The sequence below is a fragment of the Hordeum vulgare genome, chromosome 2H, assembly GCF_904849725.1.
Source record: "Hordeum vulgare subsp. vulgare chromosome 2H, MorexV3_pseudomolecules_assembly, whole genome shotgun sequence".
Taxonomy (NCBI): Eukaryota; Viridiplantae; Streptophyta; class Magnoliopsida; order Poales; family Poaceae; genus Hordeum; species Hordeum vulgare.
In genome coordinates, this window is record NC_058519.1 from 10079689 (window position 1) to 10099749 (window position 20061).

The following is a 20061-nucleotide window of genomic DNA, read 5'->3' on the forward strand; positions in this document are numbered from 1 at the left end:
AATCATCTCGCAAAGTTACTTGCAACACTTTTAACTCAGAGATAAATCATCAAGATCAACATCATGTAAAATTTTATGAGTAAAAGCTTTAGCAAAACTAGTGCAAAATTTCCGTAGGTTACTATCATCCAAAGACTTCAGATTATTTGACTTGAATAAGAAACCAAACATCTTTTCAAATTTCTTCACTGTGAATGTATTTTTGTGTACAGAAAAGAAGAAGAGAAGCACATAGGTAATAGTATTTATCTGCTATCAAGCACCCTTATACGGGGTCACCACTAGATGCAGTTGGTTCTTCCTCCTCGCATTTGCCCCCACTTTTGTTTCCATGTCGAGCTCATGTGTTCCAGCAGGGAGGCTCCAATCAAAGTAGTAGAGGAGTCGTGCCACCATGAGCTGAAGCGTGGCCAGCCCAAAGGTATCGCCGGGGCACTTCCTCCTCCCAGCGCTGAACGGCAAGTACTCGAACCGTGAGGCCTTGTACGTGGCTGTGCCATCCTCGAACCTCTCCGGCATGAACTCCTCTGCGTTTTCCCAGTACTCGGAGCTCCTCCCCATCGCCCACGTATTGACTAAGACCCTGGTGCCCTCCTTGACCTCAAATCCGCCTACATCGCAGGTTTCCCGACAGAGACGAGGGACAAGCAACGGCACCACAGGGTTTAACCTCATGGTCTCCTTGATCACCATTTTGGTGTAGCGGAGCCCATCTATATGTTTTTCATGGTCTATTGGGCTCTTGTTGTCCAAGGCACGCCGAACTTCAGCCTGCGCCTTGGCCATCACCTTGGGGTTCCTCATGAGCTCGGACATGACCCATTCGGCCGCTGCCGAGGTCGAGTCCGTCCCTGCCGTGAACATATCCTGAAGGGGCATGAACAAGAATGAAAATTAAGTTACCCCGCAGAAAATAAAATTATATATGTTTTCTATACCATACCAATATGATCGCTTTGATGTCTGTGGTGTCGATGGGGAATTCAACGTTCCGCTCATCCCTGATCCTAAGCAGAACTCCAAGAAGGTGTTGGCCTTGTTCATCCTTGCTGCACTCATCAGCGATGATCTTGTCCAAGATGGCGTCCAGCTGCCGGTGCGCACGCCACAGGCGGCCTCTCAGCCCGGTGAGAGTGTCGACAAACCACAGCGATGGGAACAGGTCCCCGACGGTGTATCCGCCGGCATTCTTCATCGCCTGGCCGATCAGGGTCATAAACTGCTCCTGCAGCTCGCCGTCACACACCTGGCCGAACGTCGCTTTGCCGGTGATAGTGTTGGTGCAGGAAATGAGCAGCTTGCCAAGGTTAAACGGCCCGCCGCCCCGACCGGCGGCGCGGACGTTGTCGATGAGGGACATGGTCTGGCTGTCTCTGAAGGGCGCGAACTGCCGCACCTTCCGTTCGCTCAGCAGCTCCATCGTGCAGAGCTTGCGCGTCGTCCGCCAGTAGGGGCCGTAGGGCGCGAGGACGACGTCGCGACCTCCGTAGCAGAAGATCTCTGAGACCAGGATGTTGGGCCGTGACGCGAAGGCAAGGTCCTTGTCCCGGAGCACCTCCTGCGCCGCCGCCGGCGATGAGATGACGACGGTGTCGATCTGGCCGAACCGGAGGTACATGACCGGGCCGTGCTTCTTGGCCAGGTCCCGGAGGGCGACATGCGGCTGCGACGTGAGGACGTGGTGGAGGCTTCCGAGCAAGGGGAGGCGCCATGGGCCTGGAGGCCGCCTATGGTTTTTCCGTTTGCGGCTTAGTACGGACGCAAGGACGACGAGTGAGGCGAGAGTGAGGAGCAACACGAGGGTGGATGCGCTTGGCTCCGTCGCCATCACCATCAGGTTTGCTTGGAGCACAAATTGAAATGCCTTTTAGTGTGGGATAAGACTCACGAACACTTTTTCTATATATAGGCGCCACATCCTTAGTGTGGCATAAAATTTCACAACTCGTAGATCAGCCTGCACATCAGTTTTCCAGTCAAAGCTCCATAAGTCAAATATTGTACAATTGAATACATAAATTAGTGTGGTCATATGTCTCACAGCCACAGGCGCTCCCGTTAAGTACACCAATCGGCCACCTTGTAGATGTATCCATCTGTTTTCTTGTCTTTTTCATGGACAAGTCACAAAAATTGACTATAATTTAGATATATAATTGAAGAAATAAATACACTTAAGCATACTTTGTCGTGGACATGTCACATGTGCTTTGACTGTGCGCCCCACATGTTTTGACACTCAGATGTGGTCAGCAAAAATTGACAAGTCACAAAAATTGACTAGTTAACAAAAATTGACTAGTTTTCTAATGTTATTACTGCCACAAGTTTGATTATGTCAGAATAGCAGGGGTCAATCATGCATGTTAAGAGCAGGCATAAATGGGCTCAAGTAGTCTTGGGCATGTGTCTTCGGCTCAAATAATTGTATGTGTCTATATTGTAATCAATGAATCCTAACAATTAGTGATGGGCCTGTAGTTGTGCGAAATGTGCGGCCCGCATAGAGCCCGTAATTTGGGTGGACCATATTTTTTATATAGGTCTAGTACGAAATCATGAATTGAGGAGTACATTTTCTAAAGATTAATCTCGCCTTTTCAGATTGCGACAAGTGGTATATTGCATGCTTGTCATTTGTCGTAACGTAAACGTTTTCTCTATTTTCGTGAAATGAGGTGAAAGTTTTGACGAACTTTTTCTTTCACGAAAAAGACCGAATCAAAAAAACCGTGTGTCCCGCGATAGAAAAAAACAGAAAACATTATTTTAGCTTTTTTTCTTTCCTTTCCGAGAGGCACATAAAACGAAGGCAAAACCATGTCTCTCGTAAAAATCGTTGTTTTTCTTTGCGATAGGCACGGGCGCGACTCTCACGAAGGCAAAATCATGCCTCTCGTGGAAGCAAAACCGTGACTCTAATAAAAAAAAGCAGAAAACATTATTGATAAGTCACAAAAAATGACAAGTCACAAAAATTGACTAGTTAACAATCACTAGTGGGGACAGGGCCTATAGCCCCGGCCCGTAAGGGGCTTTAGTCCCGGTTCACCAATCGGGACTAAAGGGGCGGGACTAAAGGCCTAACCTTTAATCCCGGCCCTGTTCCAAGACGGGACCAAAGGTGCTCCACGTGGGCGCCTCGGAGCGCCCTCAGGGGCAGGCCCTTTAGTCCCGGGTCTTAACACGGACCGGGACTAAAGAGTTTCTGTAGATTTTGTTTATTTTTGGGTTATAGGATTTTAAGGTTTAGGTGTTCGGGAGATTAACGTGATGCCTCGTTTGATGTTCGGGCCCTTCAAGCTGGTCTGCTACCATGACGTTGTTACATCGAACGATGCTAGAGGCGCTAATCCGACGTAGCACTGGCCTTATTTTATTTTATTTGTGAGATAGGCCACAATTTTTGGTATCGTGCATGGCCCCAGATTTTGTCGTTCGGCCCGTGAATCCTATCATTTTAACCTGTCGTGATGCGAGCAAATAAGTAGACAAGAAAGGAATCTTCAACGAGTGAAGATCGAAGAAGTACGGAAGATAAAGTATTAAAATAAAGAAAAAACTGTTAGAACAAATCTTATAATTTGTTACTCCTTCTGTCTCATAATATAAAAATGTTTTTGACACTATACTAATATAAAAAATGCTTTTATATTATGAAACCAAGGGAGTAGTTTGTGTGACTTGTTCTTCATGACGCAGTAGTAACCATTAGAGCTGGATCGCACGATCGACGCGCGTGAGGGCATGTACGATGGTGACATATGGATACATATGCTCCATCACAAAAAGTAGCTTGAGGCATCTATATTGATTTTTTTCTTTTCAATGCAAGCTATCATCAGGATGTCTCATCAACAATAAAAAATAAAAAGTCTAATGCACATGCATATCTATTTTTTTTTAAAGGAGGTTCAAACCTGCGGCTTCTGCATCAATCGATGCATACGGTCATTTCTATTAATTATTCAACATAGGTCTAACAAGAACATACATCAAATCATCCGAAGCCACCACTCACACCTACAAAACTCGATAATGTGGAGTGCCACTACAAGAAAAACGCTCAATTATGACCAAAAATAATGACGGTGGTTTAACTGGTCATTGATCCATGACCAAAATTCTGAAATTAGTCATGGCATGTCTAAGAGGGTCCAAAGCCCATAACATTATGACCTTTTGGGTCCCTTAGGTCATGATCCTATTGCACAAAATGATCATTAAGTGCAAAACTATTTATGAACATATTTTAATGCTACCATGACCAAATATAATACCATAAACATATGTATGGAGGTGACTGGACGACACCTCATCAATTTTGCCTATGTGTCATGTATAGAGAGCAAAATTTTGTTTTATACATATATAGATGAAGTAAATTATATTAGATAAATACCAATAAATTATAATTACTCATTTTAATATCCTAAATATTTTAGAAAATACAATATAATTACCAAAATGAAGTATATGAGCCCATGCTAATCTCATAATGTGTAGACCTTATTTAGATAAATATTTTTGAAAGGTGGTATAGGGTACCTTAACTTGGTGTTTCAGACAATAAAGACTTAAACATGACAATAAAAAATATATGGGTGAATTTTTCAGTAATGCCAAATACTATCATAATTAAATGAAAAGTGTTTCGACACATAACACTCAACCAAAAAATATAGCTATCTTTTGAGGGAAATAATAAATATTGTACAACTCTTTTTAGGCAATCAAAAAATACAACTAGAAACAACAATATGGGTCCATATTTCCTAAATCCAATATCTATACGGACTAATATCTAAATCCAATATGGGTCCATAATTATTGGGTCATTTAAACATACCACATGAGGCTAATATGTTGAGTGTTTACCCGAAATAAGAGGATAAAAAATATACAAGAAACAAAAGAAAAAAACAGAATTACATAAGCTGGATTCGGATTAGTAGAACCATTTATGCCACGGATCGATGACATGACACAAATCCTACCGTCCATTGCTAGCAATCCCACGTCTATCCATCCATTCATTCATCTGAAGAAAAGGAGTAAAAAGACCCACTACTGATGAAAAGGAGTAAAAAAACTTGCAGACCCACAATCCTCGTGAACCCTAGCCACTCAGTCGCCTCCTCCCCTTGCTGCCTTGCAGATCGCCGCCGCCACTTCCCTCCCCATCCCTCCCCGCATCCGCTGCCTTGCAGATCGCCGCCGCCACTTCCCTCCCCATCCCCTCCCCGCATCCGATGTGGCTCCCGTCCTCCCCGCACCCTCCTCCGGGCCATCCCGGCACGCGCCGCCGAGGGCTACGCGCTCTTCTTCGACAACCTCCTCTCGCGGGCCCATGCGTGAGACTGGTTCTCCGACGTGCTCCTCCGCCTCGTGCGCGTCTTCCTCCGCCTCCCCGCGCTGCTCGAGGACCACTACGCCGCCGCCCGGGCCGCGACCGTGCTCTGCCTCCTGGGGCCTCAGGACGCGGGCTTCGTGCTCCTCGGCCAGGAGCTCGCCGCCTCGTTGCTCGCCTGAGCGCTCTTCTACCTGTTCCCCACCGCCGGCCGCGGCGAGGTCCGACTCCCGGCCATCAATTTTGATGCCTTGTTCTCGTATGCCCCCTTGGCTCATTTGGATATCCTAGGGTTTAATTATACCTTGTAGTGTCAAATTGACTAGCTGTTCTTACTTGATCTCATATGCTTCTATGTTCTTGCAGGGCACTGACTAACAATGTGAGGCAGAGCCAGTAGCACAAAGTGAGGTGCATTGCTTACTATTTTGAGAGGGTGATTGCCTCCATTTTAGACCTTCTGCAGGGCTCCTGTGAAATTATATAGTGCGCAAGTTAGTTGGGTTCACTTGTGTTGGTTAAATCAAAGCTAAACTTGTAACCAGCAACTAAAGCCATTTCTTGTGCAAAATCAACAATATGCAAATAAGATATTTTCATATTAGTTTGAATGATTGCATTTCAACATAGGATGACAACTACGAGTGGCCCAAGATTCACACCTCTATTTATCATCTGCGTAGGTTCTCTCGGCATCTACGACATATAGCTTTATAACGGGTACAATTTATATCATGAGTGCTATAGCAGATAGACATTTGGTTGATTACACGTGCTGCTTAGTTGGCATCCCGTTCAGCCAAAAGATAGAGTGGGGTAACTAGCAATAATTCTGGCTTTTCTAGGGATCCTGAAAAGGGCTATACCAAACTCAACTAGTACTTCTCAGTGAGCTGCTATTTGCAGGTAGTAAATTGATGAAAGACACAACATTTGTGGTTAGGGTATTTCAAAACCATCATCTTTAACGAAAATAACGATATGCAAATAAGATCTGTAGTACTCCCTCGGTTCACAAATATTTGCCATGAAGCCAAGAGGCAAGCGAACAAAGGAAAAGGACACATCATCTTCCTGCTGTAGTTGTATGATTGTTTAGCAGCCATAATAAAACCCATGGTAGAGCTACACGCATAGGCGAAGGAATGAAAAAAGAAAATAATTTGCGTTCTATATATAAGATCCACAACAACACAGCAACTTACCTCTAGCGATCACGATATTACTATTTAATATTCATACCAACACATGCCGTGTTAGAATGTATACTGCAACTGCTTGATACCAATATGAGACCCAACATGCTGCTGCCGCTCCCGCTCGTGGCCGGCCCGTGCTGCTCCTGCTGTTAGTAGCCGACAGTACACTGTAACTGTTTGATTTTTTTTTTGCTTGGTGATGTTCGCTCGGTTGCTGCTGACATGACATGACACCCTAACATGTATTCATCACAGAATTTGGTGCAGACAATGGGGAATTTCACGTCCAATGATGCTTCTTCTTCAGTCAAAGAGGCACAAAGGGCATCAGCAACCAGCTGCTCGACTGGTTAGGTATGTCATGCTAAAATCACACTATGAAACGAAAGATGATTTTTATTTTACGGCAACAAATAGTGAGTCGTTCCTGCCTTTTTCATATGATAATACTACATTCCTATATTATAGGTATTTTTGCTAGCTATATTAAAAATGATTCCCCGAGGTGTTCCTGACTTCTTTACAGGATAAGACTGCATTATTATATTGCAGGTATTTTTGCTATTTATATAGTATATTAATAATCATGCTCCAGTAGTGTAACAAGTCATTTTTGGTAACTATAAGGAAATGGTTCAGTAATTCTTTCTGTGCACACTTTCGCTAAGCACCGGCTTAAGAAATTTGAGAACCAGCTTAAGAAATTTGATGACCCATGTATAAAAGCATCAAGGAGACATTTGGACAACCAATCTAAATGGGCAAAATCAGCCCGACACAGGGATTCATGCACAGAATTCTAGAGAAAATATACAAGAATAACCAAGCCATGTACTAAATAGATACCATGTAACTGATGATTTGAGGAAATATCTCAGCAAATAAAGATCATCCGTATGAGTACATTTAAAATCCGTTGGGAGAACATTGTGTCTCACTTGTCACTTGGTAACCAGCAACAGGAAAAATCAGAACTATTACAGAACTGAATACTACCGGACTAATTTACATGAGGATGCAAAGAGACTAGCTGCAACTTCACTGCCATCATACATGTTTAAAATTGGTCTTGAAGCTGCTTAATTTGCATGTGACCAAAGATTTCCCATCAATTTCATGTGCCCAACAATCTCTTCGATGACTGAAACATTCATATCCATGGGCTGGAAGCAACATGGCATGCATCTTATCAATAGAACTGAACCCTTTAGGTTCACCTTTCTTCTCACCAAAACCTGAATTTTATTGTTATTATTTGAAGGTCTGAAATTTAAACCTAGCATTAATTTCACCTCTTGTTTGTAAGCATACATAATCTGGTGTAGCATGTATGACATGCCATGTTATCATTAATGCATATTTTATACCATCACGTTGTATCTCCGTATGTCTTCTTTCTTGTGCAATAAATGCAAACATATATATATGCTACATTATAATATTCTGTACTAGGTGCACGCACATTTTGCATGCATTTTTGACATCATGGTGATTAGAAGCACCTTCCTTGAGAGAAGTTGTATGCTTTCTTATGTTTGATTATTTGAATTACCAGGACGATGTGAAGCAGCCAGAAAAAGTAGAGGACAAGACGGGAGGAGGGAACAATAAGCTTTGTTTATCATTGATGTTATGTGTGATCAACAAAAACTTGTGCTTCTCATCCAATCTTTGTCGAACTATGTTGATGCGTGATTATGCACTTGTTAGACCCTTTTGCTATGCACCTGCACTTATATAACTATTTTGTTGTGCACTTGTTGGGCCTTGAACCTTTATGTGTAGAGGAGTCGATGGATGATGTATTGTAATTCATGTGATGTGTTACTGAAATGAAATATATACAACTAATTTGATATATTTTATTCTTGTGTGCTTGTTTTTTAATGGGTCTATCCTGAGATATACATGCTTTTGGTAAAATAATGCATCAGCCTAAACAATTTATACATTTTTAATAATAAAATAATATTAGTGGAGGCCCATGTAGACTAGATTATTGAATTGGGCTGCGAAATTTATGATGATTTCATTTGGTCACTAGCATGCCATGTCAGCACAGCCACGTAAGATCCTACGTGGCTCACACAAATGGGTAATGACCAAACCAAAATTTTGGTCAATAAAGATCTATGATCAAAATTTTAGAAAGGTCAAGTTTGTTCATTCTTGACGGCCAACTGTTGACCTTGTAAATTTGGTCAAAAAAAGGTCAATGAACAACAACAATGACGAATCAATGACCAATATAGGGATTCATAATTGACCTTATTTCTTGGTGTGCTCTCACTCCCCATATCTAGATTCGGTGCCGTCATCGATCCATCCACATAACGTATCAGAACCCACAGGCGGTGCAGCAGACCTAAAACGTACACCACATGCACACGTTTTAGACGCCGTCCACCGGAGTTAGGGTTTTCACCCGAGAGGCAGTGAGGTAGGAAGTGGAGGAGCAGACGTAGACCAACGTCTTCAGGAAGAACAACGACGCCCTTGAGCGTCGTCGGCGACGCGGCCGGCCAGGGCCGACCAATGGGTTTCCCCTTATCTGAATCTCCTTCACCAGTTTCATCCGCGGCCACGCTGGCAACGCCAGGAAACCACAGGAGAGAAGCACACCACGAGTATCTGGATCAATGAAGATCCAATCTGGTACATGCATCTCTATTTTTCACTCTAACTTTTTCATCTTTTTACACGGGACCATACATTTTCTCTTCAAACACCCTCCTCTTGCAAAGGATCCCGCTTCCTTATCCAAACCTACTTTTTCTGACATCCAATCCTAGGTGACATACGGGGCATCACCTTGAGACTATGCATTGTATATGCAAGCAATCCTGGCTTGAGGTGTCCTTGTCGTACGAAGTTAGGCTAGGTTGATTAGGCAACTTGTAATCAGGAGTTTAAGAGTACTAGTCGGTGTATATATAGGACGTCATGGTTAGATCGGCAGCTTTATGCACGATATACACGATAGGCTGGGCAATATTGTAACATGAACAAGAAAAACTAAAAGCTATAAATAAAGAGAGTGGCGATATGGCTCATACCGGCATATAGTCATATTATCTGACCATTCAAAGTTGTAGATCGTGAGGTCACTGTACATGTATGCAGTATACCCATCGTACTTACTGGTAAGACACAGTGTACCCACAGAAGATGGTCGTATTTATTGCAGGTCACGTGGGCAGGGTCACCAGCGCGACTGTTAGAGTTGACACTTGGACCGTTTATTCAGGTGAAGTCGGTTATTAGTGAACTGTCATTAGGACGTAATTAATAGTTATTAGTCTAAACGCCATACGGACGCGTCCGTCCGTACAGGCACCTTTTTGTACAGACGCCTTTTGATTTGCGTCCCAATCCTTGTATAAATATTGCCATCAATCAATGAAAGATTAGTTTTCGCACAAACACTTTCGCTATCACTCTTTACACGTTATCAGCACTGTCTTTGCCGAGAGAAGACAGAGCCATCAGGGGAAGGACAAGAAAAGGAAATGGCTGGCGTCATGCATCGTGAATTTCATGAAGTTGAACTAGATGGTAGTAACTATTTATCATGGGCTATGGATGGAAAGATAGCCCTCGAAAGCCATAAACTCGGTTTCACTATCACCACACCCGATGAAGGCGCCGGAGAAATCCCCACGGCAGCCAAATATACTGCTTTAAGTTTCTTAAGGCACCATCTCCATCCGGACTTAAAGTCGGAATATTTGATGGAAGAAGATCCACTAGCTTTGTGGAACTCTCTCAAGGAGAGATATGACCAACAAAGAGCAGTTATGCTGCTAGAAGCACAGAGAGAATGGTCCCTCATAAGGTTCCAAGACTTCAAATCTGTGGCAGCATATAACTCTGCAGTTCACAAGGTTAACTCAAAACTAAGGTTTTGCAATCAAGCAATTTCTGAAGAAGACCTTATTGAGAAGACCTTGTGCACTTTCCACCCCTCGATGAGAGTACTACAACAGCAGTACCGTCAACAAAAATACAAAAAGTATTCTGAGCTCATATACACTCTACTTCAGGCTGAGAAACATGATGAACTTCTCATGAAGAATCATCAAACACGCCCAACGGGCTCAATGCCACTCCCTGAAGCACATGCTAACACTCAGTTTACTAAAAAGTATGGGGGCAACAAAAAGAATTTCAAGAAATTCAATGAAAAGTGGAAAAAGAACAACAAGCAGAAAAACTTTGGTCAATCTAAAGGTAAAGGTCACTTCAAGAAAAATGACCGAAACACCAACTCCGAGATTTGTCAAAGGTGTGGATGTACTAACCATCGTACTAGCAAATGCCGAACTCCCAAGCATCTAGCGGATTTATACATCAAATCCACTGGGAAAGGCAAACAAGTTCATGGGAAAGCCGAAGCTCACTTCAACGTTTTACAACAAGAAGGAAACCTTGAAGCTAGCACTTCTCAAAGCGCTCCTAAGGAAACAAGATTTTACGGGAAAATAATCCAATGGACGAAGAATTATGTTTGGTGGACAGTTGTACCACTAACACAATTTTAAGGGAAATAAAATATTTCCAAACTCTAACTGAGAAAAAAGGGAATATTATGACAATCGTCGGTCGCGATGCATCAATTATTGGTTCAGGACAAGCCACACTTGTTCTACCTATGGGTACTACGATTGTAATTGAGGATGCACTCTTGTATCCTGAATCTACACGCACCCTTCTAAGTTTCAAAGACCTCAGATCAAATAATTTCCATCTGGAAACAATTTTTGAAAATAATTATGAATATTTTCTTTTAACAAAAAGCAATGGGTCTGAGAAACAAATTCTTGAAAAAATCCCCTCACTTTCATCTGTATTATATTACAGTTATATAAAACCCGTACCACATGTTGCGTACAAAATAATTTTTCAAGATCTTGATAAATTCAAGACTTGGCATGATCGCCTAGGTCATCCTGGCATAGGGATGATGAGAAAAATTATTGACAATTCTATTGGTCACAGCCTTCCAACTAAAAATTTCCCAAAATCATCTGATTTTGTGTGCACCGCATGTGCAACTGGGAAATTAATTATAAGACCATCTTATCTTAAGGTAAAAAGAGAGTCACTTAACTTTCTTGAATGCATTCAAGGAGATATATGTGGTCCAATTCAACCACTATCAGGACCATTTAGATATTTCATGGTGCTCATAGATGCATCTACTAGATGGTCACATGTATGTCTATTGTCCACACGAAATCATGCTTTTGCCAAGATAATTGCTCAAATTATCAAATTAAGAGCAAATCATCCTGAAAATAGGATAAAAACAATTCGAATGGACAATGCCGCTGAATTCTCTTCACGAGCATTCAATGACTACTGCATGGCTATGGGCATTCATTTAGAACATTTTGTGCCTTATGTCCATACTCAAAATGGTTTGGCTGAGTCTCTCATCAAAAGAGTAAAATTAGTTGCTCGACCACTATTACAGAATTGTAATTTACCAGCATCTTGTTGGGCACATGCGGTATTACACGCCGCAGATCTGATACAAATCAGACCAACTGCATATCATACAACCTCCCCACTGCAACAAGTACGTGGCACTCAGCCAAGTATTTCCCATCTGCGAAAATTCGGTTGCGCAGTATACGTACCGATATCACCACCGCAGCGTACATCCATGGGCCCCCACAGAAAACTAGGGATCTATGTGGGTTATAATTCTCCGTCAATTATTAAATATCTTGAACATCTTACAGGGGACCTATTTACTGCCCGCTAAGCTGATTCAATTTTTGATGAGGATCATTTTCCGGCATTAGTGGGAGAATCAAACCACATAGAATGCCAGGAAATAGATTGGAATGTAACAGGCATTCAGTCCTTAGATGCACGTACTAAAGAATCTGAAACTGAAGTTCAGAGGATCATAGATTTGCAACACATTGCAAATAATCTGCCAGATGCATTTACTGACCATAAAGGTGTCACTAAATCGCATATTCCCGCTGTTAATGCACCAGAATGAGTGGAGGTACCAACTAAAACCACTCAAACCCCAAATGAGAGCAAGAGGGGAAAAAATCTGGTTAGCCGGAATATAGCTTCTCAAAAGCCTCCACGGAAACAGAGGAAACCAAATCCTCTACGATTAAATGTAATTCAACCTCAAGTTGAAGGACACCAACCAGATGCTCAACATATTGAACCCAGCATAAATGCGCATAAAAACATAATAGCTGGGACATTGGAACACCATGACTCTATTGTTGTGGGAAATCACATAGAGTCTGAAGGTATAAAAAAAATTTCCATAAACTATATAGAATCAGGAGAATCATATAATAGAGAGACTACAATTATCGACATATATTTTGCCTCTGAAATTGCTGAAACCCTTCAGCTGGATCCAGAACCACTAGTGGGGAGGGGCCTTTAGCCCCGGCCCGTAAGGGGCTTTAGTCCAGGTTCACCAACCGGCACTAAAGGGGCGGGACTAACGGCCTAACCTTTTCGTCCCGGCCCTCTTACACGCCGGGACTAAAGGTGCTCCACGTGGGCGCCTCGTAGCGCCCCAGGGGCAGGCCCTTTAGTCCCGGTTCGTTACACGGACCGGGACTAAAGATTTTCAGATTTTGCTGGTTTTTGGGGGTTTTTTTGAATGAAATTATTTTTGGGTTTTAGGGTTTAGGTGTTCGGGAGATTAACGTGATGCCTCGTTTGGTGTTCGGGAATTAGTTTTCATATAATTTAAAATATAAATAATTATGCATATATATGTATATATAAGATTAACTTATCTTACAAGCGATCATATATATACAATTATATGGAGATCTGAATTATCGGGACTAGAGCCCGTCTATTCGATTACATGGACGAACATCATTAATGGCCCTTAGCTACACCAAATCGTCCTTTGTCTTCTATAGCTTCCGTCCTCAGAAATCCCGCAAGCTCCTCTGCAACAGCAATCGCGCGTTGCTCTGGTAGGACCTTCGTCCTCATGGTCGTGTGCTATATAAGAAGAGGAGATGAATATGAATATCAATCATGATAACAAAGAATGACGGGTAAAAATAGAGGTGTGGATGTTCATTGCTTACGTCGAATCTGTGATCCTTGAACTCAGAGGTAAACGTGCGAATGGTCTCGCAAACATAGTATCCGCATAGATGCGTTCCCCGTGGCTGCTGGTCGCACTTTACGAGAATAGAATATATATAATCAAAATAATAATCTAAAATCATAAAAGTATTGAAAATTAATAGAAGTATATCATACTACTACTTACCTGAGCCGCTCTAAAGGTCAGCTTCTCAGGCTCGATACCGGGAGTCACGCACTTGAACCGATTCCAAACCCTGCCCGACAAGGATAATGATTTGCTAAGTTTTTCATTAATTGATATATCAGAAAATCATCGAAAGAGACCGATAGAGCGCAAGAATGATTAAAATTACCCTTGGAGCATGTCCTGCAGGCTTTAGAACTGTTCCAAGTGTCTCGATAATGGGTCGAAGGCATGAACTCTTCCCTTATCAATTTGAATGTCCAACAGAATCCAATGGATGCTGCACATGTATATATATATATATATATGTGTGTGTGTGTGTGTGTGTTAGTAACTTATCAATTACACTTATAAGTGAATGGACACAACAGAGTAAAGACCCTCACCTGAAGTTGTATGGAAACAGTATGTGGTCACAGAAATTTTGATCTATTAGAAACCTTAGAAGGTTTTCCTCCGTCTCCTTGGGATAATTAGTTAGCGTCGCTATATGTATTTTATCTGGGTGAATAAACCCAAAATTTAGGATGCTCTTACTTTTACACTCCAGAATCTTCATTCTGTATAATAGAGTACAAGTTATATATAGACAATGAATTGAAATAACTAAACAAGTTATATGTAGACAACGAATTGAAAAACTTACAGACAATAGCAACTCGTAAGAGATTTGTTGAGGGCGTCGCCATTGTACATCTGGAAGAGTTCATCAAAGTCGATATGGATTTCTTCGGAGCGGCCGTAGTACTCCTGTGGGACACTCAGCACGATCATCGTTCTTCCATTCTTTGATTCACTTAAGTACCATTTATGCAAGTAACGCATATTTTTTGGGAGATCATCTTTGCTGACCAAAGGCTCTCTCATGACAAACTGTGGCTTAGGGGCTACCACAGCCTTGGGTATCCTGTCGTCTTGGGAAGCCAGCAAATCTTCAACCGAGATACCAGATTCATACGCCAACTCCTTTGCTTTTTCAAAAGCTTGCCCCTGCACCGGAGGGGGAACATTCTCGGTTAACACCTTGAGGGGTGGGATCGACTGTTTGTCCTGTTGTCCAAGCTGAGGAACGTCTGATTTTTTCTTGCTTGTAGTTGAACTTGATTTGCTCCCACTTGCACTTGCACGTGAGCTGCTCTTTTTCACTTCCTTCTACAATGTGCGTGTATAGTCATCAGGCTTATAGTGTAAGTCATACTGTGATGGAGTGGTTAAGAAGTCTTTTTCCCATGCTATGTGCTTCTCGGTGTATTCCGGGCGGGGCTCGGGTTCCTTCCTTTTCATATGTGCATCATGTTGTTCCTTTGCTATCCTGGCGTTTTCCTCGGGGGTACGATCATAAGGTCTGATAGGAAGATTAGCATGAGGTACCTTTGGGAGGGGCGATAGTTTGCGCTTTGGGGAGCTCCGTCGGTTAGAAATCATCGACGGAGCTTTCTTGCTGGCACGCTTCCGCTTAGTATCATGTGCGGGCGGCGGCGGAGACGGACGACCCAAGTCCGGCGGCGGTGATCGAGATGGACTCGTGTTTTGCTGGCCGACGTGATGTGGAGGGCTTGGAGGTAATGGAGGTGTAGGTGACCTGCGATGACTCGGAGGCGGTGTTGTCCTTGGGGCCGAGCCTGGAAGCTTGATGTAGTTCTTGTCCCATAGGATGACTCCACCCAGTACTTATCCGAGTGTCCTCTCATCTTCGGGTCCAGCTATGTCGAGCTCCATATCATTAAACCCCGTCATGATTTCATCCACCCCGACTTTAGCAAAGCCAGCTGGAATCTCACGGCCATGCCAGCGTGCATCAGGGCCAGAAGGTAAAGCTTGTCCGACGACCACCTTCATGGATATGTTCTTGAAGTTCTGATGGAGTTCACATGATGTTGACTCCTTGATTCCATCCACGGGGTAGCCGGGACCGCCCTCTATCATTCTTCGTTCATCGTTGGGCGGGGCCTCAGATTCAGCCACGCTGCTTTTCCGCTTAGATGGGGCGCCGGTAATATCAACTGAGGATCTTCCTGGCGCGGTACTCCTCTAAGCTCATCAATCTTCTTCTGTTGCTCGTTAATCCTCGCAAGCAACTGGTTGAACTTGTCATTTTCCTCATCCTGTTGCCGCTTCTTTGCCCTCTCTCGGCTTCTGTAAGTGTCTTGGTCTCTGGGAAACCCAAGCCACCACGGGTAAGAAGGACCGAAGCCTCGCGTTCGTCCTCCATGTTCATCATTGCCGAGGACCAGTGTGAGCAAATCTTTATCTCTATCTGCAGTGAACTTTCTTTGTCCCTCCTTAATTTCTTTCACTATCCTTTTCCAATTCTCCCTGGGTACCCTAAGATCATCATTGCAGATGAAGTCCCCTGTTGTTTCGTCGTACGACCCACCATGCGCAAGGAACCAATTTCTTGCTCTCAATTCCCACTCATCATGGAGTGGTTCAGGTACGACGCCTTTATCTATCAGATCTTGCTCTTTCTTATCCCACTTTGGGATGGCAGTCTCATAGCCCCCTAGCCCCAGCTTGTGGTGATATTTCTTCTTGTCGGCATTTATCTTGTTCTTTTCTGATAATGCTTGGGCATCTTCTGACTCCTTGTACTCTTGAAATGCCTTCCAGTGATTCGCCTGCTTGGCTAGATACCCCTCGAATACTCGCACTTTCTGTGTCTTCAGATAGTTTTTCCATAGCTTCTTCTTCCAGCTACCGAACAGTTCGGCCATCTTCTTCAGAGTCCACTGCTTGACTTTGGCCCTCAGTTTGTCTGAGGCGTCTTCATTCTCACATTCTGGCAGGTTGAAATGTGACATGAGATCATTCCAAAGATTATCTTTGTACCTTTCGGCGACATAGTCACTATCGGCTGCCCCTTTGCGCCTGTTCCACTCCCGAACGCTGATCGGGACGTGATCCCTAACGAGAACTCCGCATTGCTTCTTGAATGTGTCAGCAGTATTCTTAGGAAGCTTGGGTTCGCCCGTAGGAAATATCACCTCAAATGTGTAATGCGTCCGTGCATCCAACTTTCTAGTCGGGCCTCGTTTCGTAGTTTTGCTCGATGTGGAGGCCTAAGAGGAAGAAACATTCGTCAAATGAATGTATATGTATACAATATAGAGCTATCTCCAATATTTTTCACATATTACAAGTGATTGTCGAACTTCATATGTATACCTCGCCGGACTTCTCCTCTTCACCGGCTTCTCCATCAGTGGAGCTATCACCTTCTCCGTCATTGGACCTATCTCCTGCCCCATCGGCTTCATCTTCGTGTCGCTCGACCTCCATTCCAACATCCTAGTTTAGATATGATGACGGAGATTCAGCTGGTTCAACGTCGGGGCCGTCTTTGATTATATCTTCGAGAAGTTCTTCCTCTTCGCGATTCCTGATATGTGGATCCATAGTTCTGCAAAAAACGGATTCTCTTATCCTTTGTACCAAAAAAGAATTATTCTATCAGGAACTCCGTTCCAAAACAACTTAAGTCCCGGGTCGTGGCTCCACCCTAACTTAAGTAGGAGTACTTTTCCAATTTGAGCATTCAATAAGCAAAACCAAATCGTAAAATAAAGTAGTATTCAAATTAGCATGCATTCAATTATAAGCTAATACATCATCACTTTTGTCCGTACATCGTCGAATATTATCACTAATACTCCTCGAATAATATCATACATATAGCATCACTAATACATCTAGAACCGTAGCGCCCGACGGGTATCGGCGCGGGCGGTGGACACCCAAAGAGAAGGAACCATCACAGGATCATAGCTCCAGTGAGATCCCCGAAGAACCTGCCAGGTATGCTCGAACCTGCCCTCCAACGCAACCATGTAGCGACGGACGTGCTCATCCTCCTCGCTGACACGGTGACGTACCACCTCCGCGGTGTCCGGAAGCCTCGGCACCCTCACTGGCCCACGCGACCGCCAGCAAACAAGGATCGGGTCAACGACGGGCTGGCTCCTCACCAACCTACGCCCCCCGGAAGGTAGCACCTCCCAATACCAGCCGGGCGAAGCCCAGTCCTGGACAACTCTGATCAAGCAGGTATCCTCCGCCGAGTCGACGACGAGGATGCGGGATAGGCATCGTAAAATGAACTAAAAAAATAAACTAGTTCTATTAATTTTCTTGCTAAAAATAAACTATTAACACTTAAGCATATACAATAGCTAAATTAAACTATTAACACTTATTTTCATTTTTCTTCTCCTCCTGTTCTTTTCTTTTCTTCTCCTCCTCTTCTTTTCTTCTCTTCTCCTCCTCTTCTTTTCTTCTTTTCTTATACACTATACACTATATACACTATAGCAAAATTCCTCCTCTCCTTATACACTATACACTATATACACTATACACTTAAGCACATACACTATACAATATACACTTTTTCTTTTTTTCTTCTCCTCCTCTTCTTATTTTCATTTTTCCTAATCTTATTTTCTTATTTTTGTTCATATTTCTTCTTCTTGTAACCCTAACCTAATTCTAAATATCACTAACCCTAATAATCTAGCACAAACCTAATAACAATAGGATTAAATGACAAAAAAAATCTTTTTCTTTTTCTTCTTTTCTTCTCCTTTTTCTTCTTTTCTTCTCCTTTTTCTTCCTTTCTTCTCCTTTTTCTTCTTCTCTTCTCCTTTTTCTTATTTTATTCTATACTGGCCGGAGTGTTGGGGAGGAGGGGGCGGGGGGCTTACCGGCCGGAGGTGTCGACGGCGCGCGGCGAGGAGGACGGCGCGACGGCGAGGAGCACGGCGCGGCGGCGAGGAGGACGGCAGGCGGCGACGAGCAGGACGGCGGGCAACCCGACAGCGTTGGTTAGTTCGTCGATGTGCCGCGCTGGGCAGGAGAACGAGAGGAAGAAGAAGAGAAATGGACGATTTGGGTTGGAAATTTTCGAAGTCCCGCTTATATAGGTGGATCTTTAGTCCCGGTGCGTGGCTCGATCCGGGACTAAAGACCCCCTTTAGTCCCGGGTGGAGCCACGACCCGGGACTAAAGGCCTCTTTTCGGGCAGACCAAGAGGCGGGAAGCAGGGGGTCTTTAGTCCCGGTGCGTGGCTCCAACCGGGACTAGAGGGTGTCTTTAGTCCCGGGGCGTGGCTCCACACGGGACTAAAGCCCGTCCTCGGCTGCACGATAAGTTTAGTCCCACCTCGCCCAGCGAGGGGGACTAACACTTGTATATAAGCCCCGTCGCAGCTTGTCCCTCGAGCTCCTCTCTAAAGCAGGCTTATGGGTCTAAACTTACTGAAAATTGAAACTATATTTGAAAATGTGGATAAAATTCAATCTGAATTCAAAGTGAATTCAGGTTGAATTTTCTCCATAATTTCTCATATAGTTTCAATTTTTTTCTATTTTCATAATTAATTATTTTGACTATCCAAACTATTAACTTATTTTGTTATATTTAATTAAAAACTATGTTTATTAAAAATTCTTTTTGCATATTTGAGAATTTGACAAAACTATGATAATGCAAAGTGTTTGAAATTGAATAAATAATTCAAAACTATTTTCTATTTTCATAATTAATAATTTTGACTATCCAAACTATTATCTATTTTGTTATTTTCAATTAAAAACTATGTTTATTAAAAATTCTTTTTGCATATTTGAGAATTTGACAAAACTATGATAATGCAAAGTGTTTGACATTGAATAAATAATGCAAAACTATTTTTTATTTTCATAATTAATAATTTTGACTATCCAAACTATTATCTATTTTGTTATTTTCAATTAAAAACTATGTTTATTAAAAATTCTTTTTTCATATTTGAGAATTTGACAAAACTATGATAATGAAAAGTGTTTCAAATTGAATAAATAATGCAAAACTATTTTCTATTTTCATAATTAATAATTTTGACTATCCAAACTATTATCTATTTTGTTATTTTCAATTAAAAACTATGTTTATTAAAAATTCTTTTTGCATATTTGAGAATTTGACAAAACTATGATAATGAAAAGTGTTTCAAATTGAATAAATAATGCAAAACTATTTTTTATTTTCATAATTAATAATTTTTACTATCCAAACTATTATCTCTCGAAGTAGCAGGGTTTCGAACGAGAACTCATCTCTTACAAAGGGATTTCATTTTTTTGAACTTATTTGAACTCCATACTTTTTGTGTGTTCAAAATGCCCCATTCAAAGGCACATCACAAAATTTCAACAATTTCTGACTTCATTTGGTATATTTCGTGCATTTACTTA

The 20061-nt window shown here is 42.5% G+C and overlaps 1 protein-coding gene and 1 pseudogene across 1 annotated transcript; one reads left to right on the top strand and one right to left on the bottom strand.

Moving 5' to 3' along the window:
• Positions 1–197: 197 nt before the first annotated feature.
• LOC123429127 (cytochrome P450 99A2-like) lies at positions 198–1871 on the bottom strand. Its single transcript, XM_045113191.1, has 2 exons — positions 944–1871; positions 198–867 (listed from the first exon to the last, which is right to left on the bottom strand). The coding sequence occupies exons 1-2, from the start codon at positions 1832–1834 to the stop codon at positions 256–258; spliced, it is 1503 nt and encodes a 500-aa protein (XP_044969126.1). The 5' UTR covers positions 1835–1871; the 3' UTR covers positions 198–255.
• A 3202-nt stretch (positions 1872–5073) lies between these two features.
• LOC123424883 lies at positions 5074–5750 on the top strand (annotated as a pseudogene).
• Positions 5751–20061: the final 14311 nt, after the last annotated feature.